Source organism: Xiphophorus hellerii, chromosome 10 (genome assembly GCF_003331165.1).
Source record: "Xiphophorus hellerii strain 12219 chromosome 10, Xiphophorus_hellerii-4.1, whole genome shotgun sequence".
Taxonomy (NCBI): Eukaryota; Metazoa; Chordata; class Actinopteri; order Cyprinodontiformes; family Poeciliidae; genus Xiphophorus; species Xiphophorus hellerii.
In genome coordinates, this window is record NC_045681.1 from 25,302,359 (window position 1) to 25,327,692 (window position 25,334).

Consider the following 25,334-nt stretch of genomic DNA (forward strand, 5'->3'; position numbering starts at 1 on the left):
AAACTAAATTATCAAATAACTATTTGTATATTTTTACTCCCCAAATTCTTCCTCAAAATATCTAATAAATTAACCTTTTCCTTAATACATTCAAACTCTCTCCACATATATCTTCTCTCTCTTTCATATTTATGACATTCCATTATTATTATTATTATTATTATTATTATTATTATTATTATTATTATTATTATTATTATTATATTCTAATATTTATGATATTCTAATATGTTCAAATTTCATATTTTCCACAGTAATCACATCTCTCAGTAGTATGCTTTTGAATTTTAAAAAGTCCTGTATGTCCAAATCCTAACCTTGTTATCACTCTTTTCTCCTTTCTATTTCTTCTTCCATTTCTTCTTTCTCCTACTATCTTCTGAATTTTATAAAACCATCTTCCTGTTTTTTCTTCATCCCACCTTTCTTGCTATTTTTCCATCAGTTTTTCTTTAACAATACTCTTTCCCTCAGATTTATTTGTTTTTACTGTAAAACTAATAGGATTCTGAATTGCCCTCTTTGCCATTTTATCTGCCCTCTTGTTTCCTTCTACTCCAATATGTGCTGGAACACAAATATAACTATCAAACCCATATTTAGTATTCTGAATAATGTATGAAATATTTCCATCCTACTATCTGATTGATTATATTTTAAACTTAATGCAGAGCTTGAATCTGAACAAATTACTGTTTTTAATGGTTTTATGTCTTCTACCCATTGTAAAGCTAATAAAATTGACAACATTTCTCCTGTGTATACTGATAATCCGTCTGTAATTCGTTTTCCTATTTTTATATTGAATTCTGGTACTACAAAGCTATTCCTATTTATCCAGTTATTTTTTATGCATCTGTATAAATTTGAATATATTGATAATAATTGTTTAAATATAATTGTACTGAATAACTATCTATAATGTAAGAATTATCTTGTTTCTTTTCCATTATTGACATATCTACTGTTGCTTCTGGTAGAATCCATGATGGTATAATATTGGTGTTGTTTGAGTAATTTCTAAATCAGTCATTTTAAATTCTTTTATTTTCTTTTCAATTGTCCATTCAAAACTCCTCATTTCTTTCTTTTCTTTTTCCCAACATGGATTTAAAATGTCCCAAGTTGGATGATTAAAGTTATTGCCTTGTAAATTTAACCAATAATTTATTTCTAATTTGGTCTTCTTAAATTTAACGGCATTTTTCCCATTTCTACTTCTATTGCTGCTGTTGATGTGGTTTTAAATGCTCCAGTACATAGTCTCAATACTTGATGTTGGATAATGTCTAATTTAGCCAGATGTGTTTTAGCTGACAACCAAAGTCTATGTTAGATCTTATCATACCTGTGTAAATCTGTTTTAGTGATTGCCTATCTGCTCCCCAATCACTGCCAGCCAAGCATCTCAAAATATTTAAGATTTCCTTATATTTATCAACAACTTTTTGAATATGCATATGTATATGTATGGCCCATTAAATCCTCAGTTAAATATCTTGGAATTTTAATAACTAAAGATGCTAAACTCAGTGAAACTGTTAACATAGAGAATAAAATACAGAATTGCAAATCTCAGATCTGATCCTGTTTGGGAGAACCTATTTAACCAAAATGGAGTCTCTGTCCCGGTGCATATACCCAGCTTATCCTATGGCCATACCTAACAAATACATTAAAGCTATAAATCAGTTGAACTTTAATTTCATCTGGAAAAATCAAGTCCACTATTTAAAGAAAGCAAATATGGTTAAGGACTTTAAAGATGGTGGTTTACAAGCTATTGACTTTGATTGTTTAAATGCGGTCTTAAAGGTAAATTGGTTGAAATCTTTTCTAATGAATAGAAATAGTATCTGGTTTTGTCTCCCCAAATGTTTGTTTAAAAAAAACTGGATGCATAGATTTTGTTCTTAGATGTGACTTTGGTGTCGACAGACTTCCTGTTAAGTTATCTGCCTTCCACAAGCAGGTTTTATTGTGTTGGAAACTTATGAACACGAACAGCTTTACTCCTTACCAAACTGCCATCTGGAACAACAGACATGTGTTATACAGGAATAAGTCTCTGTATTTGGATCACTGGACGGAAAAAGGTATTTGGTCCATAAGACATTTTCTTAATGACAGTGGAGATTGGTTGTCTTATGACGACTTTTGCTTATTGTATAATTTGGATTGCTCATGCACTCAGTTTAACACAGTAATCAACTCTATCCCCACTGCAGTCAAATATCTGGTTCAAAATATAAACATTCAATTAGCTAACCTTCAGTTACTTCAACTGTTTGGATTTAACCTTTAGGACAAAAGTAATTCTAACAAACGGATTCTAACAAACGGATTAGTTTAATTTTATATTTCCTGCCCTACCAAATAAAAACTCCATTTTAAGTGTGTTTTCTGATTCAGAGGGTAATAAGTGGAGAACTGTTTATGTTAAATACCTTCTAAGTCCTAAAGCTAAAGAAGTTCATTTTAAAATTCTCAATAACATTTTCCATCCAGTGAACTATTAAGACAAAGATTAAACTTTGATACTAACATCTGTACCTTTTGTGACAATGACATTGAAACAACAGATCATCTCTTTTTCTATTGTGTGCACACTGGAACATTTTGGAGAAACTTTCAGGACTGTATCTCAAAACTTTCCCTACATCATCACTTAAAAAGAGAGGATATAATATTTGGAACCACCCACAGAGACAGAAGAACCGACCTCATTCTTAACAACCTGCTGATCCTCGTGAAATTCTTCATCCACTCCTGTAAATGGGGTTATAGAAAACCTGACTTTTCAGCCTTTAAAAACCTTCTAATGGACAACCACTTAAGAACCTTAAAACTGATGAAAAACAAGCATGGAATACAGCTCTTGGATGCCTATAATGATCTGATTTATTTGAGAACTAAAGTCTTTTTCTGTTTGTCTTTGTCGTTCTGCTATCCCTCTGTTTGATGTCTGACAAATTTTATTCATTTATATTTTTATTTTACTTTTTTTAAATTTTTGTCTTATAATTATATGTGTGCCTTAACCCTGTAAGACTTGATTTCTTCATGTATGTACATGCCACGTGATCTTGTACAATTGTTCAAAGTGTTTAATAAAAAAATACGAAAAAAAAGAACTGTGAGCTGCGCTGAAGTAAATAAAAAAGAGAAGTTTAAATACATGCTGAGAGTGAAACTCCTTCCTAAAGATGAATATATGTACCAGATTTCAAAAGAAAATAAAAATGGGAGAAACGTATAGTGTAGCAAATAGCACCTCCTTCACTTCCGGAGTGTAATGGTCCCATTTCCAAATAAGGTATGAGACTGCCAGTGGTCCGCCCTGCACCTTTCTGTTTGCTGCAGCGAGGTCCTTCTCGGTATAGCTTGAGGGTGATGGTATAGCAGGAGTTCATAGACTGTAATGACTGTGCACCACCAATGTGCACGTGCATGCGGTTTCCACAAAATGAGCTGGCAGACGTTACTCTCCCAGGGTCTTAGTGTGACACTCAGGAGGAGTGCGGCAGATGTCACAGTTGGACATCTGCCAGTTTTGGAGAAGTGAAACCACACACACAAAATCATCTTAAAAGCGCATGCCCAGACTGCACACAAAGTAAAAGGCTTGCAGAGTTCAATTGATCTCATCTCTTAAAACCACACAAGGATGAGCAAAAAGCTAAAAATGGGAGAAGTAGCCCTGCTTACTCAAATGATGGACTATAGCATCATTAAAATAATCATCATTAAATTAATTAGAGGTCCAAAGCTGCGTTTAATTTCCTTTATTTATTTATTTATTAACTGACAGACCACAATTCGTCAGGATGTGGACATCATGTCTTAAACTGTAGTCAGCAACACTGGAACCCTGCAAGGGACTGTGCCGACACCTATCCTCTTCAACCCGTACCCCTCAGACTTTTGGTGCAACTCTGAAATGTGTCACATCCAGAAGTACGCTGATGACACTGCCATCATGGGGTGCATCAAAGACAACGAAAAGGAGTACAGGAGCCTGGTGAGGGACTTTGTTGTCTGGTGCCATAGAAACAGCCTCCAGCTTCCAAGACGAAGGAAGTGGTTATTGACTTCAGGAGGGACAGAGGCAGTCCATGACCAGTTCTGATAGGAGGGGAGGAGGTGGAGGTCATGCAGACCTATAAATATCTTGGCCTGTGGCTGGACAACAAGCTGGACTGGGCAAACAACACAAAGCAGCTCTATAAGAAGGCTCAGACCAGGATGTACTAGGACACAGGTGTCAAACGCCAGTCCTCAAGGGCCGCTGTCCTGCAGTTTTTAGATACAGGTACAAAACACTGGAATGAAATGGCTTAATTACCTCCTCCTAGTGTAGATCAGTTCTCCAGAGTCTTGCTAATGACCTAATTATTCTATTCAGGTGGTGCAGCAGAGGCACATCTAAAAGTTGCAGGACACCGGCCCTCCAGGACTGGAGTTTGACACCCCTGTACTAGGAGGTTGAGATCCTTTAACAGTGGTACCCAAAGTCGGTCCTCGAGGGCCGGCATCCTGCATGTTTTAGTTCTCTCCCTGGTGTTAGTAACAACCTTTTCAGCTTATCACTGTTCTTCTTAGGCCTTCTAAAGAGCCATCATTGGATCCAGGTGCGTTAAACCAGGGACAGAACCAAAACATGCAGGATGCCGACCCTCCAGGACCGACTTTGGGCACCACTGCTTCAACATATGTGGAAAGCTGCTGGGGTTGTTTTACCAGTCTGTTGTCATCAGCGTCTCATTATACGCTGTGGTGTGCTGGGGTGGCAGATCTCTCTAAGGCAAACCTTTCCAAGCTGGAGAAACAAATCAGACGTGCTGGCTCAGTGGTCGGTACAAGACTGGACTCTCTGGCGCAAGTGGCAGGGAGGACATTACATGACACAAAATAACTGAACCAGTGATTTTCTATTATTTTGAACAAGGCGGCAACAGGATGTTCGTCTTGTAGAAAATAAAAGCATGTGGCATGACGTAACCGAAGTTTATATAGAACATAGGAAATAGTCAAAATCTGTTGGTTTTAATTCTTCAAATGTACTTAAGAAAAGACAAGGAGGCAAAAAGGTCATTTTATTAATGATTTACGCTGGTGGAAAATTTACGCAGTTCAGAAATTACATTGCAAGAGTAAAATTCTTGTTGTGATCGATCCCTTATTTTGAAAGCCACTGAATGTCCTCTATACTGCCGCGGACTTGACGCTCTGTGGTCGCTGCTCGGAGATTGTTTTACTCTCCGCGTTGCTGCATTTAATCACTGCGTCTTTGCAGTTCTCCGAGGCCGGGAACAGTTCCCTTGGATCTGTCCGGAGGTTATGGTCTGCACTGGCGAGCGACGCGGTGGTTCTGTATCTGGACGGGGGGACCTGAACATCCGGGCCCACAGCGGGAGCAGCCCCTGAGCTGACCCAGAAAGCAGCGCCGACGGCCGGGGGCTGGCTGTCCACACGCTTGACGGTTAGCATCCGGTTGCTGCTGCGGAACCCGGAGAGATACTCAGGCCGTTGACTGCTGTGAGAATATTTTTCGGAGGATTTCTAGTGTTCTTCTATAATTTCTGTGGAGCTTGGAGGGCTAGCGAGGAGCTAGCTCATAGCTAGCTGTCGCCGTTAGCTCATCTGTCCTAAGCCGACAGAGCGGGGCATCGAGGGTTCCCAGCCGTGCCCTGGTGCTTGGTTAACGGACCTCTGGGAACTATGGCTGCTAATCTAATCAAGGAGATCGTTAGCAGGAACAAGCGGCGGTATCAGGAGGATGGGTTTGACCTGGACCTCACTTGTATCTTTCACCTGTTAGTGTGGGACTCCCCGCATAATTGCATTAAAAACGCAACTTTTACATTACAACTGCAGAATCACAGATATAGCTGCAAATATATCCTGTATTTATAGATTATTCATAGCTGTAGGGTTATTGTGAGAAGTCACAGATTGGTTATTGTAGCAGGAAAACGTATTTTTTTCAAATTCAGCAAAGCCTCTTTGGGTTCCAGCTGGGAGGGATGTCCTTCCCGGTTTTGTTGAAATATAATGAAAACATCTTGAAGTTCCAGAGATGAGTGTGGGACTTCAGCTGCTTGTCCTCTGGTTCCATTGGGCTATGGTGACAGGTTCATTAGGCAGGAGGAGCGCAGCTTTTGATGGACTTAGATTGATTATTTTCTCCCTGCATGTTCTGCAGGTAAAGGTTTATGCAGAACAAAGCATGAAGCATGCAAAGCTTCATGCTTTAGTCACAGCAGAAAACAGCAAATGCAATTTCTCTTTAATGCAGGTCACATTCTCAAGTAGTCTTAATGACACTCTACCTTCAAGCATGATTTTTTGAACGACTATTTCATTAAAGGTTTGAATTCACCTGTTGAGTAACACGGTTTATATGGTTTTATTGGAAAAAAGGCATGTGAAAAACCAAGCAGACAGATTTCTGAGTTCTGTTTCAGAGTCTAATCTTCATTGCAGCATTGCTCTTCAGGTCAGGTGATCACTCAGACAGATCTTATGATGCAGCAGCATTCTCCTCTTCTTTAATTTACATCATGGGGCAGTAAATCCACTATAGAATCAGTGGAGATGTCAGCTCCTGGTGGAGTTTGAGGTGAGATCTTCAGACAGAAATTACAAGGTTCCACAGACTGGTCTTGATTACGTGAGTTGGGGATATACTGTGAGAATTCAGGATAGGAATGTGTAATGAGTCAGATGGGGCTCTTGTGCTTTAGAACACGATCTGCAGACAGCATTACATTCTCACAGTTCTGTTTTACATTGGTCACACTGATGGTGCGTTAAAGAAGGGAAATATCCTGTAATGCCGGGATATTCCTAAGCACAGTACAGTGTTATGTGTGGATTGTTTGTGGATCTGAACCAGCGAGGTTTATAGGGGAATTCTGCCATAAGTTGAGAGCACACATTTTCAGTCTGAAAGCAGGATTTCATGTCTTTTGTTCTGCACAGTGGCACAGTTGGTAGCACTGTTGCCTTGCAGGACAAAGGTCCTGAGTTCAATTCTTGGCCCCGGGTTTTTCTGCATGGAGTTAGCATGTTCTGCCTGTGCATATGTGAGTTCTCTCTGGGTACTCCGGCTTCCTTCCACAGTCCAAAAACATAACTGTCAGGTTAATTGGTCTCTTTATCTTAGTCAACTTGGTCACAATATGCTCTCTATCTAAGTTGAAACACAGTTAGTTCTGTGGATCCATTTTCTGGCTCCAGTAGGCTGTTAGCGATCAGTAGCACACTGCTGGCGGAGTTTTAGTGAGGAAGACAACACAGACTTGCTATCTGTCATGTAAGTCAATGTTAAGCTATTGATCGCAGACTGTATGCCCAAATTCCTTATCTCTAAGTTGTAACACGGAGCAGAAAGTTGATGTTGTTGTTTCTCCCTACATCCAGTGGGCAGCACAGGCTGCTACAATCAATAGCCACACAGGCACACCCACTAGAAATAAACAAACACACCCAGTTCAACATTGGCTGAGAGGTTGCCAGGCAACTGTACTTTTTTGTTTTAAGAGCAAGCAGAAAAGGATTTGCAAGCAAGCAGAGAAGTTTACAAGCTGAGTTTTGATTTGAGCAGAGACAGGTTTGAGAAAGCACAGTGAATAATTGAAAGAGCAAAAGTTTTGAGCACAAGCATAATAAGTTTGAGAAGAAAGACATGAAGTTCTGCTTTTAAACTGAAAATGTAAGCACAAGTATTTAAAGTAATGAGATCCTGCTTTCAGACTGGAAATGTGTGCTCTCAAATTATGGCAGAAAAATTCCTCCATACAGATCCTGATGAGGTTTGGTCTGCAGATTTAGAAATTCCATTTGATGATTCAGCCTGAATCACATTCAAATAAGAGAGCAGTTTACAACTCATTTTGCACGTGTGCACTTCTCTTGTTTGTCTGATCTGTTTTATGTACAGTTCCAGTCGTTGAAGCAGTTCTGTCTGCACAGAGGCTGACCAGCTGCAGCTTTCTGAGCACTAGGGTCATGTTGCAGCTCAGGAAACTTTGGCTCAGGTAAATTGGGTTCTGGTCTAGTTTACATATTTTTGTTTAAAATATTTTTATTGCAAGGCTTCCATTAAGCAGAGATCAAGATGGAATTACTGCCTCTGACATTTTTGTCCTTCAATAAACACAATATAAGAAGGCAAAGAAAAACAAACAAAAAACATAGACAAGGGGATTGAAGGATAACATCACCCACTTCTCTTTATGTAACTTCCCTAGTGAGTTCTACCTAGGCACAGTAAGACTATGGCTTGTACAGTACATTTTTAATTGTCTTTCTCTTTCATAAGTGATTGCAGGACCTCTTTGCAGCCAGATTTTTTACTGGTTTCCAGATTTTTTCAAAATCTCCCAGTTTGTCATTGAGAATGTACCATATCAGTCAATACTGCGATCCAGGCATTAAATGTTGGTTCCTCCTTTTCCAGAACAGCAGGATGAGTTTCTTGCCAGAGGATTTAATAGATAAATTTTGGTTTGGTTTCAGATCAGGTTTATACTCTGCTCTGCACCAGATCACTGTTTGCTTCAGTCACTCTGAAGATAGCAGATTTTAAAATCAACCCAGGTTGGTTTTAAAATATTTTCTCACAGCAGAGACTCTGCTATCTTCAGAGTGGCTGATCTGGTACGGAGCAGAGTATAAACCTGATCTGGAACCACATACAATCAGAACTTAGATGTTGTTTTTTTTTTTTTAAATGACCTTGTGTGTCTGTGGGTCCACCGTCTAGTCTGACTGAGCAGTGTCAGAAAGGCAGTTTCTGAAAATTGACTGAAGGTGGTGCTGATGTGCAGCAGAATTAAGAAGATCTGAATGGATTCAGAAGTTGGATAAATAATCCAAAACTTTTCCTTTGTTAGGATTTAAGCACATTGAAATGTGACTCCACAGTCACATTGTTGCTGGTAAACTCCAGCAAAACTGTAATTATTCCAGACAGAACAAGAAGAAATGGATGTACTGATGTTCTGCTTCTTCAGAGGTTGCATCAGGTACTATGTCTGGTTTGGTCTGACCTCAGACTGATTCCATAAAATCTTCCTGAGAGCTGATAATAAATTCTGATCAGTTCTCAGAAATATCTGGGTAGGGAATATAAGGAAATTGATGAAAGCAGTATAGTTTAAGGAATTGAACCTGTTCTTTTGGTGTTGAGTTGCTCTGCTCAGAGTGCAGGGGGAATGCTGTACATTAACCTCATGTAAATGTCAGACTCCAGTCCTGGTCATGACGGATAAGAAGCTCATTGGTTTACAGCTGCTGCTTACAGAATAGTGTCAAGGTTGCTTTTAAAAACATCAGTGTTCCCTGCAGCCCTAAGTAAGATTCCACTTTAGGGGTTTTTTGCCTCAGAGTTCTTTGATTTTGAGTATTGGCTGATATCAGGTCCTGATCCGATACTTCAAAACTACATTTAAAAAAAATGAAGGGTGAAGAAACAGATCCAGGTTGTCACTTATTTTTTATTTTATCCACCTTATTTATCATTTAACAGAACACAGGCAGTGTAAATCAAATACAGGTGTTTCAGTTCAAAAAGACATTGGACAACATAAAAAGCTATATTTGCATTATATTTCGTCCAGAGCGGGGTCATCGGCAGCTCTGTGCGTGCGTAATTCCATTGGAATATGGAAACGGGATGGAGTTTCCTCCACTCTACTGCATGATGAGCCAGCAAGGGCTTCGGAGGAGGGAGGGGCTCATGGCAGCTCTCACTGCAGTACTAAAGGTGCTTTCCCGTTTTGTCAGCAAAGTCCCCAATAAGCCAAAGAGAGCTAGATTTGTCACTAGTCGCTTTTTTGGAGAAAAAAAAAAAAAAATTAAGCAGGGGTCTGAAAAGTTCCCCGTTACATCGTGGTTAAGTTGGTAACAGTGCTTCCAAGCTGATGCTCTGTTCTGCTTCGCCTTACAGCCATCACTGCTGCAATGAGCTGCGCATGTGTTGTTTCGAGATATTCAGATTCTGTACCACCACATAACCTAGATACTCTTATTTATTCCCATTTGTGTTTAGAATCAATATGCATATATATCTGATCCCTGATCGGGTTGTAACGCCTGATTCCGATCAGTTAGAAAGCATGTGATTGGCCCGATTTCCAATCACATAATCGGATTGGACATCTTTTTTCTGATATGAGTGACATGGGCAACCGGCATCTTGTGGGGAGCGGAATGAGCACACCCACTCACCTCCACTCTTACAACCAGAGGATCTGAATGTCAATAGTGCCTAATGCCACACAGGCTCTGCCATGCCCTGGATATTGATAAAAATTTTGTTGCGCTTCAATCAGCGGAGCTGAGAGCTTGTCATGGCTTATATAATACAAATCTGAGACTAACACTGTGAATGATTTGAGTTGTTAAGAGAATGAGTTGTAAACTATTTATGTTGTCGATTTAGAAACTTTTCTCTGAGCTGTTCCGCAGGTTTTTTTCCTGAACTTACCAATCAGATATCTATCCCAACATCATTGCCATGGGTTTTCCCGCTGAGCGACTTGAGGGCGTCTACAGGAACAATATCGATGATGTCGTTCGGTGAGTCACAGACAGAACAAGAACACAGCTGGGCCACAGACAAAGCAGCTTTATGAAAAAAATCAAACTGAGGGTTTGCTTTAGAGTCGAGATGCAGACATCTGCCCCGTTAACGTTCTCAAACAAGAAATATGTCATTAATAAGAAATTTGGATGCTTGTATGTTCCATGTTTTCCACAGTAACTGTTAAACTGGGAGGGTTTAACTGTGTCACATGTTAGTTGGATCATGTGATAATGTGCCGTTAGATAAGTTCTGCACTGTGACAATGTAACTTCTAACTATTACCTCTCTGTGTAACCAAATTCTTTCTGTGTTGTTCTGGTTATTAGTGACCGTGATATGATGTAATGTATACAGTCATACCTTCACTTAAATATTCACATTATGGGATGGATTTATATATTATAATGGCAATGAGAACAAAAATTCACTTAATAAATCTAAAAATAACCTAGATGTATTTAGATAAAAAAGCAACCAACACCAACAAGACAACATCACAAAAGGGGAGGATCTAAGGGGCACAATTTAACAAACAATACCACAGAAGAAGAAATAAAGAGGAGAGACTACCGATCTTAAAATCAAATGCTTGTAACAATCATACAACAATCATGTAACAACAATCATCAGTGGTTTCTAAAGTGCAATAACATGCAGCATGTCAGATATAGACATGCTGCATGTTATTGCTTTTGTCTGGAAATTTTACGTATGTGCACAACGGTGGAGAGCAAAAAAATTATTTTACTTGGCATTCTGAACCACGCTGCCGTGGTTTTACATTTCCTTTAACAAAATTAAACCTGGAGATGTACGTATTGTTAATTCGGTGCAGTACGCAAGAGGAAAGGTGACATAATGCAGAAAAACCGTTGAACAACTCAAAACCACTCATTCTTTTTTATCACTCTGTTGGCTACGCTACACACAGACCCATTGCCATAGCAACTGACTAACAACAGCTCCAGAGTGCATCGGGATTCAACACCAAAAAACATGGAGACACTTCCCACACAAAGAGCAGAACATGCAGTCCGTTACGATGGGGTTCAGATCGTAGAGTTACACAGTAAAAAAAATAACAGCAATAATCTGATTTATTTAGCCTGAGTTAAAAAAATTAGGTGTCCATTTTTAGTCATGTTTCCACTGTCTTACTCATGCATTTATAAATGTCAGAATTCCAAATAAATATTTAATTTGGAGCTAAATATTTAGTTTTCAAAACTAAGTAGTTAGTACCTAATTAAATATTTGTTTTGCTAGCTAAATATTTAGCTTAACACTAAGTTGTTTTTTTTGTTTTTTTTTAATTAAACATTTAATTTCCAATCTATTTTTTAAAACTAAATCTGAACACTAGCAGTGGTTGATAAGCTAATTTATGCACCTGCTCTACCGATGATCTGTCAGAGTTAATGTGTGGGTCGCCTTTTTTTTCTTTTTACTGAACCAAGAACACTGAATTCTGTCAAAGTCGAGCTAGCATAACTGACCTGCTTCCCTTTTCGTCTCTATTTTTTAAATTAAAACTTTTCACTGATTGGTGAAATGTGATGCCCTTGGTACCTATCTTGTTGTGGTATTGCAACGTGATGCCACGTATGCAAGATCCCATCGTCCAGCTCCCTGCTGGAGGGCAAAAGACTGCTAGCTGACGATGACCACCATTGATTTTAGCTGTTAATATTGTGCACTAAATCTTAAATATACATGATACATAAAAGAATAAGGGATGCATTGCTTTTCCACTAATTGTCAACACTACCACAACTAGATAGCAACTAGTTGGGAAAACTAGGTTTCCAGATTTCCAGATTCCAGATCACCACATAACCCTAACCCTAAAAAAAATAGGGAGGTAGAGAGAAGTGAGTCAGTTATGCTAGCTTGACTTTGACAACCCTATCATGCAGATGTGCTGTGGAATTTGGTGCGTTTTGGTTCAGTTAAAAAAAAGAGAGAGTTTGAGACCTCTGCCCTAAGCGTGTTGGACCTTCACCTCTGGTGATCTGGACTGGGCAGGGATACATGGGACAGCATCCGCCTTTATAGAGACTGAACATCACCACTGCAACAGATCATATTCACTTTGAGAGAGAAACTCTGTAGAAGAAACCACTTTTAGGAAACTCAAACTGATCTATGATACCTAATTGACTTATTTTTATTTTTAGGTTCTTGGATTCCAAGCACAAGAATCACTATAAGATCTATAACTTGTAAGTACTACTTTCCTCTTGTTAGCCTGGTTCAACTTTTGAACTCTTCACATTTAGGAGCATTCCTGGTAAAGACGTTTAGAGGTCAAAGATTTCTTGCTCCAGATTTTCCTTCCTCAGGGAATTATGAAGGTGTTAATTAAGAAGTCTAAACAAACTCCAGCTCATACAAAACTCAGCTGCCCTCCCAACTGTGTACTAAGGTTGGGCGATTGGACAAATTTATTGACCATCGACGAAAGGCTTCGCACTTTGCCGGTTGTTTCTTCGTAAGGACGTTTTTTTTTTGCCTACGAGTTACTTTTTTATTACGCTAATAACAATTCTTGATTGAAGCCAAAAGACGCAGCACACCATCAACTACTGCCATTCCAGTTTTTTTCCCCCAAAGTGCCTCCAACTGCAGCGGCGATTTATTTACCAAACCTGGAACAGACAGACACTACACTATATTCAGAAAATACTTTTATTGAAATACAGTGAGGGGTGACTGGCCTTTCCCTAGTTTAATTGTGCTTATGGATTTGGATGACCACACAAATACCAAATTAAACACAAACTAAAATTAAAAGAAGAAAAACAAACCTCTGCCACAGTTTTTGAGTGATTTGATGCATTCAAAATAAATACATAATGTAAACACCTAAAAACTATGCAGAATTCAAACAAGGAGAAAAAGGGAAACTGCAATTTCTTCTAGATACATTTTAGAAATGCTTTTATAAAGGAAATAAGCATGTCATGAAATCCTACTTTGAATTTAGCAGTGTGTGCAGCCTGCGCACGTGGTTAACTATTTTACCGGTGGATCTGAAGACGAGTCCAGAAGGTGCACTCATGATTTTGTGGTCTTGTGAGCCACAAATATGTGGTTAGGCAAACCAGCTGATGTTAGCTCCTCTCAACGAGTTGCTGCCCACAGACCAGTATGTTTGCCTGCTATTTGTGACATCAATTGGAAACGTCTTTTATGCATTTTCCTTTGAGAGATAGTTACAACTAAGGATCCCTGTGTCCATACAGGGTGGTAATTTTCTTATTGAACTGTATTTTGTATTTCTGCTAGTGAAAAATCTCGAAACTGCTCAAGTTGCAGTCCACAACCTGTGGTTTACCTCTTCATCCTGTTTAAAGCCAAAGCAATCCCAAATAGGTGACTTTGTATTTTTTTGGCAACTAATTCCTCCATTTGTTTTTGCTTTTGTGTTCTAAGCTGGCGAATCGTTGTTAGGTTAGTTGTTGTTACACACACACAAAAAAAGTCCAAAAGTCACCTGCATGAATATATCACCCATTGTCATTTGATAGACTGACGAATATTGGCTTGGAAAATCCTGGATATCGCCCAACCTTAACTCAGACCCTCTCCCATGACCACATAACCACAGTTCTTCAAAATATGCACTGGCTCTCTAACTCTAAGCTCATTGAATTCAAAATACCACCATCTGTCACTGTTCAGACCTTCTCACTTTGAAATCTACAAGTCAAATTTAAAGTGAGATTTCATACAGATTCTATACGCAAGACCCTTCTTTTTACAATTTCTCTTACTGTGTAACATTTCCATGATTTCTTATTACTGTTATTTTTAATCTTATTATTGTACAATGTCTTTGAGTTTCTTGAAAAGTGTCCCTATTTCCTTAGGTGTGCAGAGCGACACTATGACACTTCGAAGTTCAGCTGTAGAGGTGAGACAGTCCCTGACCTACTGGAAGACCAGATTTTGGTATTTGTTCTTACTAACTACTCAGTTCTGTTTCAGTGGCTCAGTATCCATTCGAAGACCACAACCCGCCACAGCTGGAGCTAATCAAGCCATTCTGTGAGGACTTGGATCAGTGGCTTAGTGAAGATGAGCATCATGTGGCTGCCATCCACTGCAAGGCAGGAAAGGGCCGCACTGGAGTCATGATCTGTGCCTACTTGTTGCACCGAGGGAAGTTCCAGGAAGCTCAAGAGGCCCTAGATTTCTATGGAGAGGTCCGGACAAGAGACAAGAAGGTCAGTAAGTCAGGAACAGCAAAGACCAGGTAAAGATGAAAACACGTGTGTTTGCCATATGTTACAAGCAGGAATGTCCTTCTGGTTATTGAGTTTACACCGACATCCTTGATCCTTCTCCTGATCTCTCTTCCTTATCATGAATCAGGTCGGAATGCAAATAAAGTTGGAGCTGCCGAGTATGTTAGGTTTGAGGTTTAACAATAAGGAGAAAGAAATAATGAGCAGAACATAAGATCCTTATGTTCTTGTTGCAGCTGGTTGAACTGAGCTGTCATCTTCGGTTTGCTTTAAATGGACTAGAGTTCGTTTCCTCTTTGGTTTGAACCTTTTGTGCAGGTGTAAATATACTCAAGCGGACCCTGGTGCTCCCCAAACAGAGAGAGACCCACTTTTTGAGTTAGTGGTCCGAGTCCACTTTCAAACTAACACTGGTACGGTTTGCTTTTGGAGTGAATACAGACCTGTCTCGTTTTGAACCAACTACAGGAAACATACGTCTTTTTGGACTTCTCGAGACACCGTTGCTGGGCATCATGGTAAAAATGAGCCCTTCAGTGTTGCTAATACGACTACTGCATGTACTAATTGTAATGAAATCATACCTGATCTGTCGTCTTCTGCTTAGCAATGCTGCTGCCAGCATGTTGTGTCATGGCTTATTAAGTTAGCAGCACGCATTTGCTGACGTGGTTCCAAAATTAGAAATATCATATCGCGAAACCTGAGTTGAATGACCAGCTCTTGACATTCAAAATTGTATTGCAATTGTAATAACAGCACATGTTAATGCGTACAACATAAATTCAGCATGCAGGACTTGCATGTTTGTTTTCTTTCTTTCTGGGTCTGTGCTCTGTTCCGCCCCTCATCATTTCTATCAAATGTTAGCAACAATCATCAATGACATGGCTTTGTTTACAAAGTATAGTTCACTTTCAAAAAGTACAATGTGAAAGTAAACTGCACCAAACAAAAAAAAATAAAGTCCGCTTTTGGTCTGAATGAAACAAGTGGACCAAAGGACTTTTCTGGTGTGAATACACCCAATCTTGACGCTGTTATTCTTTGTGTGTGTTCAGGGTGTGACCATTCCCAGCCAGCGCCGCTACGTCATCTACTACAACTTCCTGCTCAGGAACCGGCTGCACTACAGACCTGTGGCCCTGCTCTTCCACAAAATGTTGTTCGAAACCATCCCCATGTTTACGGCTGGTACATGCAGTAAGTTCTAGAAACCAGATCCAGACCCTGGTTAATCTTTCGTAGTCCAGAGCCCTAGTTTCAGTTTCTGATTTAGTTCATACTGAAATCATGTTAGAAATGTAATATTGGTTCCAGACACTTTTCAGTTCTAGAATCGGACCCAAACCAAGGTTAGTCCTGTATGCTGACACAATCTCAATTCTACGTCCCTACCCAGACAAAGACAATAACCCAAACTGCTCTCGGTTCAGTTGCAGGCCATATTCGAGTTCCATTTCAGTTCATTACATGATCTAGGAGAAGGGAGTGACGCTCAGGTGTTTTTGTGTCTTTAGACCCTCACTTCGTGGTCTACCAGCTAAAAGTGAAGATCCACACCTACAACCCTGCTTATACTCGCAGGGAGGACAAACTGATGTTGTTTGAGTTCCCTCAGCCACTACCTGTCTGCGGAGACATCAAGGTGGAGTTCTTTCACAAGCAGAACAAGATGATGAAGAAGGTGAGCAGGAGTACATGGTGAAGAAGGTTAAGAGGAGATGGTAAGGATGTTATGGTGAAGCTCTCGCTCTCTCGACTTTGTTATTTTTAAAACTGAGATAATTTGATCTTTTTGAATTAGAAAAGGAGTCCTAGAGAGGAGGGTTTGCCAGTTAGTCAAATTTCGGATTCCAGAAGACTCCTTTCAGTGTTGCATGACCAGGTTTTCGTCCTGAATCAGCTCTACACCCTTAGTGCGTTCTGGAGGACACATGGGAGTTTGCCCAACCATATGTCTTTTGTGGACTTGGAGAAGGCATTTGACTGGGTCCCTCTGGAATTCTGTAGGGGGTGCTCCAGAGTATGGGTACCACGCCTTTTGTTAAGCTAGGTCCCTATACAACTTAATACCGTGTTGCTGGCATTAAGTTTGGCTTGTTTCCAGTGAGAGTTAGACTTCGCCAAGGTTGCCCTTGATCACCAGTTCTGTTCACAACCTTTATGTACAGAATTTCTAGATGGAGCCAAAGTGTTAAAAGGTGAAATGTTTTGGTGGCATTAGGATTGTCTCTGCTTTTCACAGATGATGTGGTTCTATTGACTTCATCAGGTTGTGATCTCCAGTTTTCAGTGGTACAATTTGCAGCTGAATGCGAAGCAGCCAGGATGAGGATCAATTCATCTCTTGTGCGTACTTCAAGAGGTGCACTTCAACCTCAAGAGCTCAAGAGATGTCCTGCCCTCTTCTATGGTCACAAGCTTTGGGGAGTGGCTGAAATGAAGTTTTTCCACAGTGTGACTGTCCTCTCCCTTAGGCATAGGGTGAGAAGCTTGATCATCCAGCACGGCATGAGCCGCTGCTCAGAGTAGAGCAGCGGCTCAGAGTAGAGCCGCTGCTTCTTCACATCGAGAGCAGCCAGTTGAATTGGCTGAGGCATCTGGTTAGGACGCCTCCTAAACGCCTCCCAGGTGAAGTGTTCCAGGCACTTCCAACCCACGTTCTTGGCAACACAACTGAGTCTAGAATAGATCCTGTTGTGTTCTAGACCAGTGGTCCCCAACCCCCGGGCCGCGGACCGGTACCGGTCCGTGGACCAATTGGTACCGGGCTGCGTAAGAAACAATTAAATATTTCCGTTTTACGTATTATGTGAGTCTGGAGGAGCTTTTATTTTGAAAATCCTTTAACCAGACTCTCTCGGTTACATCTTGCGCGCCAGCATTGAGCCCACAAGCAGCAAAATGAGTAAGAAACATATCAGATGTCTTTGGAAAGTTTCTTTGCGAGGGGAAAAGGCCCAGAGAAGAGACAGGAGAATGGATTTATCCCTGACCGGTAGGTGATTCCCACATCCCGCTCTGCATGATATGGTGACCGGCTCGTTAATGAGGGAATGAAGCTTTCAAACTGCTTCGCCACGTAGAGACCAATCAACCTGTGCATAAGCAACACTTCAGGTGTCATTGTCTCTCATCACTCCCAGATGGAACCATCTTGTTGCAGAGAAACAAGCTCAGGGCTCCCATTAGTCGTTATCGTAAGTTAAAATTTTCGCGAAAGTAAAATGTTCGTTTTTGTGGTGCATCTGTATCTTATTTCGAAGGGATATGTAAACGTTACCATAGCAACCAGAGTCAGAGCGTGTTGGGGCAGTGGTCGAGATGAGATGAGAGGAGTAGAGCTTGTGAGGTTTAGGTCTGGTTCACACGGCACGATTTAAGGTTTGTCGGCCGATTTCGTGACCACACACGACACGAGCCGATAAAAGTCCAACAGGTTCGATCGGTTCGTGTGTCCAGCCACACGGCAGGAGCAACACACCACACGAACCGATTCCACTCGCGAACATCCCGATTCCAGAGGAAAATCCAGTAAAACCCCCAACAATACCATACGTGAATTTAGAATAAACAAACACAGATGACGATGTAGAAGCAGTAGTGATAGTTTGTGGACTCATTTTAAGCGATAAAAGACGTAACAGAAAGAAAAGGCGTTTGATAAAAGACGGCGGGATCAGCTGCTCTATTTGCTGCACTATGATTTGAAGGTGAGTTATGTTTTTTCGTAGTTAACATTTTTAACTGAATAAACATAACCACATATAATAAACATATATAAAATGACCTTTACATATAGTAATAAACATTTCCACATATCACCTCTGATGTCGACCGGACTCTCAGTTGCCATGTGAACTGTTTGGGATTCCTCTACGTTCTTATGTCACTGCGCTTTCTGATTGGCTACCTGTCACATTCAACAGGCTGCGTTCTCGCTCCCAGTCAGGGAAAAAAAACCACAGGCTGCTAAATCAGGCCCAGACAATGTTGAATATGCCTGATTTTAGTTTGGGCATATTCAACACACCACTCATTGCAGGACGTTGTAAGGTTGTCGTAAAGAGAAAATCGGGGCAAAAAAAAAAAAAAGGCTTTAGCTGGAACACCAACATGCAGAAGAAGCCTTATCTGACGGTCCCGGGCCCCAGCAAAATTGCCAAGTCTTGACTGGTCTGTGGTAAGAAAAAAGGTTGGGGACCACTGTTCTAGACTACTCCAGAACACACTGAGGGACTGTGCTTTTGGCGTGCCTTGGGATTTCCCCGGAAAAGTTGAGGAAGTGTTTGGTTTTGCAGCTAGAACATGATCCGGATCAGAACAGATGTAAAACATCTGCAACTTAATAGGTGAGGGTTAGGAATGTTGTTTAAAAATAAGTTGTTTTTTCTGATTGGGTTCTGTTTAATTTCAGAGATTCTGGGTAAACATACTGTATATTTCCACTGCAAAAAGTAGGGCAAGAACCTCTTTTCATTTTTTCCGGCTCCAGATGTTCTTACATTCTACAGGATGTTCCGCCAATCCCGTCTTTCCAGTTTAATCTGAGTTTGAGTTTCCGCATGGATCTTCAGGCATTCCTAGTGATGAAGCTCAGGTTAAATCTTCACCACTGTGAACACCTGAACTTACAACACAAACCATCTCAGCTGACTGATCCCTGGTACTCTTCTTCCTGTGTCCTTATAGGAAAAGATGTTTCATTTCTGGATCAACACATTCTTCATCCCAGGGCCAGAGGAGTCCTCGGACAGACTGGAGAACGGTAGCTTTGCAACACTTCGAGATCTTTCTGACAGAATGTTTCAGAATCCAGAATTGATGATGGGGAGTGAGACCAACGACAGAGACTTCTTGGTTCTGACACTTGACAAGAATGAGTTGGATAAAGCCAATAAGGATAAAGCCAACAAGAACTTCTCCCCAAACTTTAAGGTAGAGCCAGATTGATGCTTCAGTCATTGTTTATTCAGACTGAAACAATGTCCACTTTTCACAGATGTTCTCTGAATCACTTTTGGATAATCATTCTTTAACTTTTTCAGGATTTCTTTATGGAAAACTAAAATAAAAAGAATAAATCATATTGCTCATTTGGGTGCAGGAACATTATATTTTTCTGCTCATTGAGAACATTCTTGCTATTTCTGTTTCTCAGGTCAAACTGTTTTTCACAAAGACTGTGGAGGAAGGAGCCAACTGTGACACGTGCAGTATGTCGACCTCAGTGACCCCAGATGTCAGCGACAACGAGCCGGATCACTATCGCTACTCGGACACTACAGACTCAGATCCTGAGAACGAACCATTTGAAGATGATCTCCATAGTCAGATCACAAAAGTCTGACACACACAGACACGCACATATTCAGTGTAAACGTGTACATAAATACACAAGGCCAGGAACACTGGATGGAGACCAGTATTGGACCAGAAGTCTGGGCCAGAATTGATCTGTGGACTTGGGGTCTAAAGAGCTTGGATCAGATAATGACACCAAACGTATTTTATCTACTCGGTGCACAACCAAACAATCATGATGGGGTGATCAGTTGGAAGTGGCTGAGGCACAGAATGGGACATTTTAACAGAAACTGAGTAAAACTTGAATCTCAGAAAGTCGGAGGTTTCCTTCATTGAGGTAAACCTAACCTTTCCTAGAATCTTTTATTTCATCTTTCTTTCTTTCCTCCAGAAGAATGTTTTTGTTTTGAAAACAAAAATATTCTAACTTTGTTTCCATTTCTGTCCTGTCTGAGTTCCGGCTTGGTTCTTCTCTCTGAGCATTAAATTCTTGTCATGTCAGCTGCTTTCCTATTGAAATGTTTCTTTAAATTGATCATAATCCAATCAAGATCAGGATCAAAAAAGATTCAGATGTGAACCCAGATGCACAGAAGTTCCAGAAATCCAGAAGTTTTAAAATTAGAACATTTGGTTGAGTTTGATCCCAACGCTCTGGTAGGAAGCTTGAGGAGGTTCTGTTGAAGGATGTAAAGCAGTCTAGATCGCAGCAGGATATTGTAGTTTGCAGATTTTCTGGCTAATTGTTAACCATTGGTTTAGAATTTATTTTACTAGTCAGAGCAAGAAATCTTTAAGGTTAGCTTTGGATTCTGATCCTAAGATGACATAGTGTTGTGGATTTCCAGCTCAGATCGATTCAAACCCTTGTGTTGGCACAATATGTGTTTGGATTTCTTAGTTCATAAGTGTCGGATCCCCAGGACTCTGTAATGGTAATAATTTATGGGGTTCCATGTGTCACTCAGAGGGAGTTTCCAACCCTGTTAATGAAATCTACTCCAAATCAACTGGCATTTTGTCAATCAGCTGTTGGAGTCTGTCCAATCCCAGGTATAGGAAGTGTATTCTGTTTTCCTCTAGCTTCTATCTGTCATTAACCTAAACAGCAAACAAGCTCATCTCTCTAACCATCCCTGTTCCGGATGCTTCAGCCTTGTAAATATTCCTGAGCATGTTCAATCCAGCTAGAAAAGCTCTTCTGGTTGTTTGGCAGCTTTCTGTTAGTATTATGAACTTATCATATAAGCTACAGAGCCTTCTGAAAATGCAATCCAGGTTTGGGAAGGATCATGAGGTCTTTAGAATGACTGGTCTGAAACTGTTTAAGAAGGCTGTGCCCCATCCCTCGGAGTGTCACTACAGCTAAGCTGGTTCTCTGTAAGGTTTCTGGTGCTAAAACATTTCAGAAGGTTCAATGATAGAGCCTCCTAATGGGCCAGATTTGTCAAATCAGAAGTGCTTCTGATGTTTAAGGTAAGGTAATTTTATTTATATAGCACATTTTCAACAAGGCATTTCAAAGTTCTTAACTTAGATTTTTTTTTATGTTTAATGTTTGTTCAAACTGAGATAATGTAATCTAGACAGCAAGTTTAAATTTTTCTGAAGCTACTTAGAGATGTTCCAGTTTAGATCCTGACTCTGGTCAGTTTTTTCCTCCTCTAGTTTTCCATATTTTTTTTCCTCTTATGTTGCATTAGCGCTGTAACTCTATTTGCTATGCACAGTCTTCAGATTGGATCACACGGAAACTGACTTAGCTGGAGCGTATCTGACAATGAAGGACTCTTGACTCTTAGTTCAGATCCGTGAAAACTCTGAAGTTGTCTAATTGGAGAAGTTTCACTGGTCATGAAACTTCGCCATTTGGACTTAAATCAAGTCCATGGGGTGAAAGCTGAAGCTCTGATCACATATTGGAGTGGTAGAACCTTGTAGAACATTCTCTCTCACGGTCAGATACAGTCTCTTTCAAAATGGACAGTAAGGCAAATTGCATTGTTTTTGTTGAACAATGAAGACATTTGGGTTTAACATCAAAACATGAGCATGACAGAAGAGTTCAGAATGTCACCTTTTACTTCCTGGTTTGTACATGTAGATGTGTTAAACAACTCAACACATACCACCCTTTCTTTGAATCCACCCATTTTTCAAATGAGCCAAACTATTGGAACACGTGATTGAAAGGTGTTCCTTGTTGACCAGGTGTTGCCTTTAACGTTGATTGTTCAAACATTTAAATAGCTCTGCTTGACTAGTCTACTTTTTGGCTTATGCTTAAACCTATTAGCTAGGAGTTTCTTGTTGAAGAGGATAAACCAACATGAAGACCAGAGAGCTGTCTATGGGAGAAAAACAAGCCATTTTGAAGCTGAGAAAAGAAGGGGAATGAATCAGGCCCATTGGCCAAACAATGGACATAGCAAGCACAACAATTGGAATGTTCTGAATAAGAAAAAAACTACTGAGCAACAGACGGCAAACAGGCCGGCTAAGGAAAACAGCAGTAGCCGATGACAGAAATATTGGAAGAGCTGTGAAGAAAAATCCCAAAACATCAATAAGTGACATCACTAACGACCCCACAGTGCAGGGCTGAACATATCACAATCCACTGTTCAAAGAAGACTCAGAGAGCAGAAATATAGAGACTATACCCAAAGATGCAAACCACTTATAAGTAGTAAGAATCAGAAGGCCAGATTGAAATTTGCAAAGAAGTACAGAGATGAGCCAGAAAAGTTCTGGTACACAATCTTATGGACTGATGAAACCAAGATTAATCTCTACCAAAGTGATGGAAATGCCAAAGTTTGGAGAAAGAAAAGAGCTGCTTTGGATTCAAAGCACACAAGGTCATCTGTGAAGGATGGTGGAGGTAATGTCATGGCTGCTTCTGGAACAGGCTCATTATTTTTTATTGATGTAAGTGATGGTGGTAGCAGCAGAATTAATTCAGAAGTGTACAGAAACATTTGTGTGCCAATTTATAGGGAAATGCATCCAAACTAATTGGGAGAAATTTTATCATGCAGCAGGACGATGACCCAAAACACACATCCAGCAAAACAAAGAACTTCAACAGAGGAAAAAAATGGAAGGTTTTAGACTGGCCAAGTCAATCACCTGACCTTAACTCAAAAGAGAATGCAGTTCACCTCCTGAAATGTTTGATTTGGGGAAGGAACCCTCCGAAACAAACAAGAACTGAGAGAAGCTGCGGTAAAAGCCTGGAATAGCATCACAAACGTAGAATGCAACAGCTGGTGATGTCAATAGGTCGAAGGCTTGAGGCACTCATTACAAATAAAGGTTATGCCACCAAATATTAAATACTATTTACTTTAAGTTTCTTTGTTCTTCTGCTCACCTAAAAATGCTGTGGTGCAACACAAATAGTGAGATATCCAAATGTGCTTACCACATCTACTGTAAAAACCAGGAAGTAAAAGTTGACTTTCTGAACTCTAGTCATGCTCATGTTTTGATGTTGAACCCAAATGTCTTCAAAGCAATTTGCCTTGCTGTTCCAATACTTTTGAAGGGGACTGAAAATTTTCTGTCTGGTGTTGGTAAGGGTTCAATATGTCAAATGAAGGCTTATGAAAACAGAGAACTGGCAACTGGGCAAAAATTGTTAGGTTTCTGAGAGCTGTTGAAGTTTTTCCAACAGTCTTCCAAATTCCTAATCCTGTATCAATGAGGAAGCATTCCATATTGATTCTTGGAGCTTTTTTTCCCCTCCAAAACTTAATGGGTTAGGGTTAATATAATCTTAATGGGGGATTTGGACTTTGTAAGGGAAACTGCCTGGCACTAGGAGTTAAGGCAGAATTAGCTAAATCAGAACATTGACCAGCTGCTCATTTTCTGACAAGCGTCAGGTGGATGAATTTATGGCCTTTCCTGAAGGTGCTGATATCCTAAAGTGTTTCAGAACTGATCCTCGGATAAGATGCTCCAATGTTTAGATTTGTTGAGTAAGAATTGGAACCAGCAAGGTGTTCAATTGGAAGCACAATCCTGTTGAACTCCCTGTATGAATAGCGACGAGCTCCAAGATAACGCCTCTGCTTGTTCTGGATCTTCAGCCCATCTCATTGGGTTTCAGATGCTAAGCTGCAGCTCATTCAGGAAGTTCACATGTCAGAGGCGGGTTGATTCCTGCTCCGAAAAGTGGGTTCTGGACTTTTGAAATGGGTTTTTAGTGGACTACATGGATCAGAGGTATTAACGGTCAAATCAACTGAGGGTCATTTGACTTTGACAGACCAGGAGACAGAATCATGTCTTATAAGACATTATATATCACATTGCTCATGTTTGAATCAAAACTACAGTAGGTTTTGATTTGACCATTTGGGTTCCATTTCAATCTCCATTCCCATCAACAAAAAGCTCACTTGGATGTTTGTGTGATTTTGGGTTGAAGTGGTCATTGGTTGTCCAGTCAGTAATTTTTGTTCAGCTGATTAGCAAAATGTTGTTCGTATGTTGGTGCTTGAACCTGTACATTTCATGACATCAGTGTTCAATTTTAGTGGAATATCTGATTCTGCTACTCAGTGGATATTTTAAGTTCCAAACAATAAAAACCTTCAATCACAACTGTAGACTGTTCCTGTAGAATGGTTGTCAGTAACACATTGACAACTTCTGAGTTGTGGAACCATCAGCTTCAAAAGATGTTTGTAAATGTTTTTTTTTTCAGTCAGAAGTCAAACAGGAGAGTTGCTGCGACACTTTGAGTTGTTACCATACACATACATTAATACACACACATTATTCTGACCCCTCCCCTCTTTTATCTGCCGCTACCCATTTTATAATGGAAAAAAACAAAAAACACTGTAAAGTGAATAAACTATTTATAAACAGCCATGGTGCTTCTCTTTCTTTAAAAACTACAACTCTTATTGACCTTCAAGAAGTCAAAAGATAGATGACAACCTGAATGATGTTAGAAGCAAGCTGTGAAACTAAAGCATTTCCAACATCGATTGTCCTGCTGGCTCCGGCCCTCAAGCTGCGGTTCTGCTCCCAGAATGCACCATATTCTGTAGGGTTTGATCCAGTTCTCTGAGAACAGAATGTGGTTCTGTCTGAGAACTTCCAAGATGTATAGGAGAACCCTGAGGAGAAATTAAGAAAAAGTTTTAGGAAACAGTACAGAA

The 25,334-nt window shown here is 40.1% G+C and overlaps 1 protein-coding gene across 2 annotated transcripts; it reads left to right on the top strand.

Moving 5' to 3' along the window:
- Window positions 1–5,721: 5,721 nt before the first annotated feature.
- ptenb (phosphatase and tensin homolog B) lies at window positions 5,722–25,041 on the top strand. 2 transcript variants are annotated; one of them, XM_032574657.1, is made up of 9 exons: window positions 5,722–5,803; window positions 10,503–10,587; window positions 12,772–12,816; window positions 14,467–14,510; window positions 14,585–14,823; window positions 15,906–16,047; window positions 16,365–16,531; window positions 19,540–19,785; window positions 20,009–25,041. In XM_032574657.1, exons 1-9 carry the CDS (start codon window positions 5,722–5,724, stop codon window positions 20,195–20,197), a joined length of 1,239 nt encoding a protein of 412 aa, XP_032430548.1. In that variant the 3' UTR covers window positions 20,198–25,041. The 2 variants fall into 2 exon arrangements, with proteins under 2 accessions (XP_032430548.1, XP_032430549.1); XM_032574658.1 differs by lacking the exons at window positions 5,722–5,803; window positions 10,503–10,587; window positions 12,772–12,816; window positions 14,467–14,510 and adding an exon at window positions 15,313–15,362 and having other exon boundaries at window positions 14,776–14,823; window positions 20,009–20,197.
- Window positions 25,042–25,334: the final 293 nt, after the last annotated feature.

Excerpts from the sequence above, each read along its gene's own strand:
- ptenb (XM_032574657.1), top strand. The coding sequence starts at position 5,722 with ATGGCTGCTAATCTAATCAAGGAGATCGTTAGCAGGAACAAGCGGCGG. Across the intron at positions 5,804-10,502 it reads GTTTGACCTGGACCTCACTT|ATATCTATCCCAACATCATT; the intron begins GTATCTTTCACC and ends CTTACCAATCAG. Across the intron at positions 14,511-14,584 it reads TTCGAAGTTCAGCTGTAGAG|TGGCTCAGTATCCATTCGAA; the intron begins GTGAGACAGTCC and ends GTTCTGTTTCAG.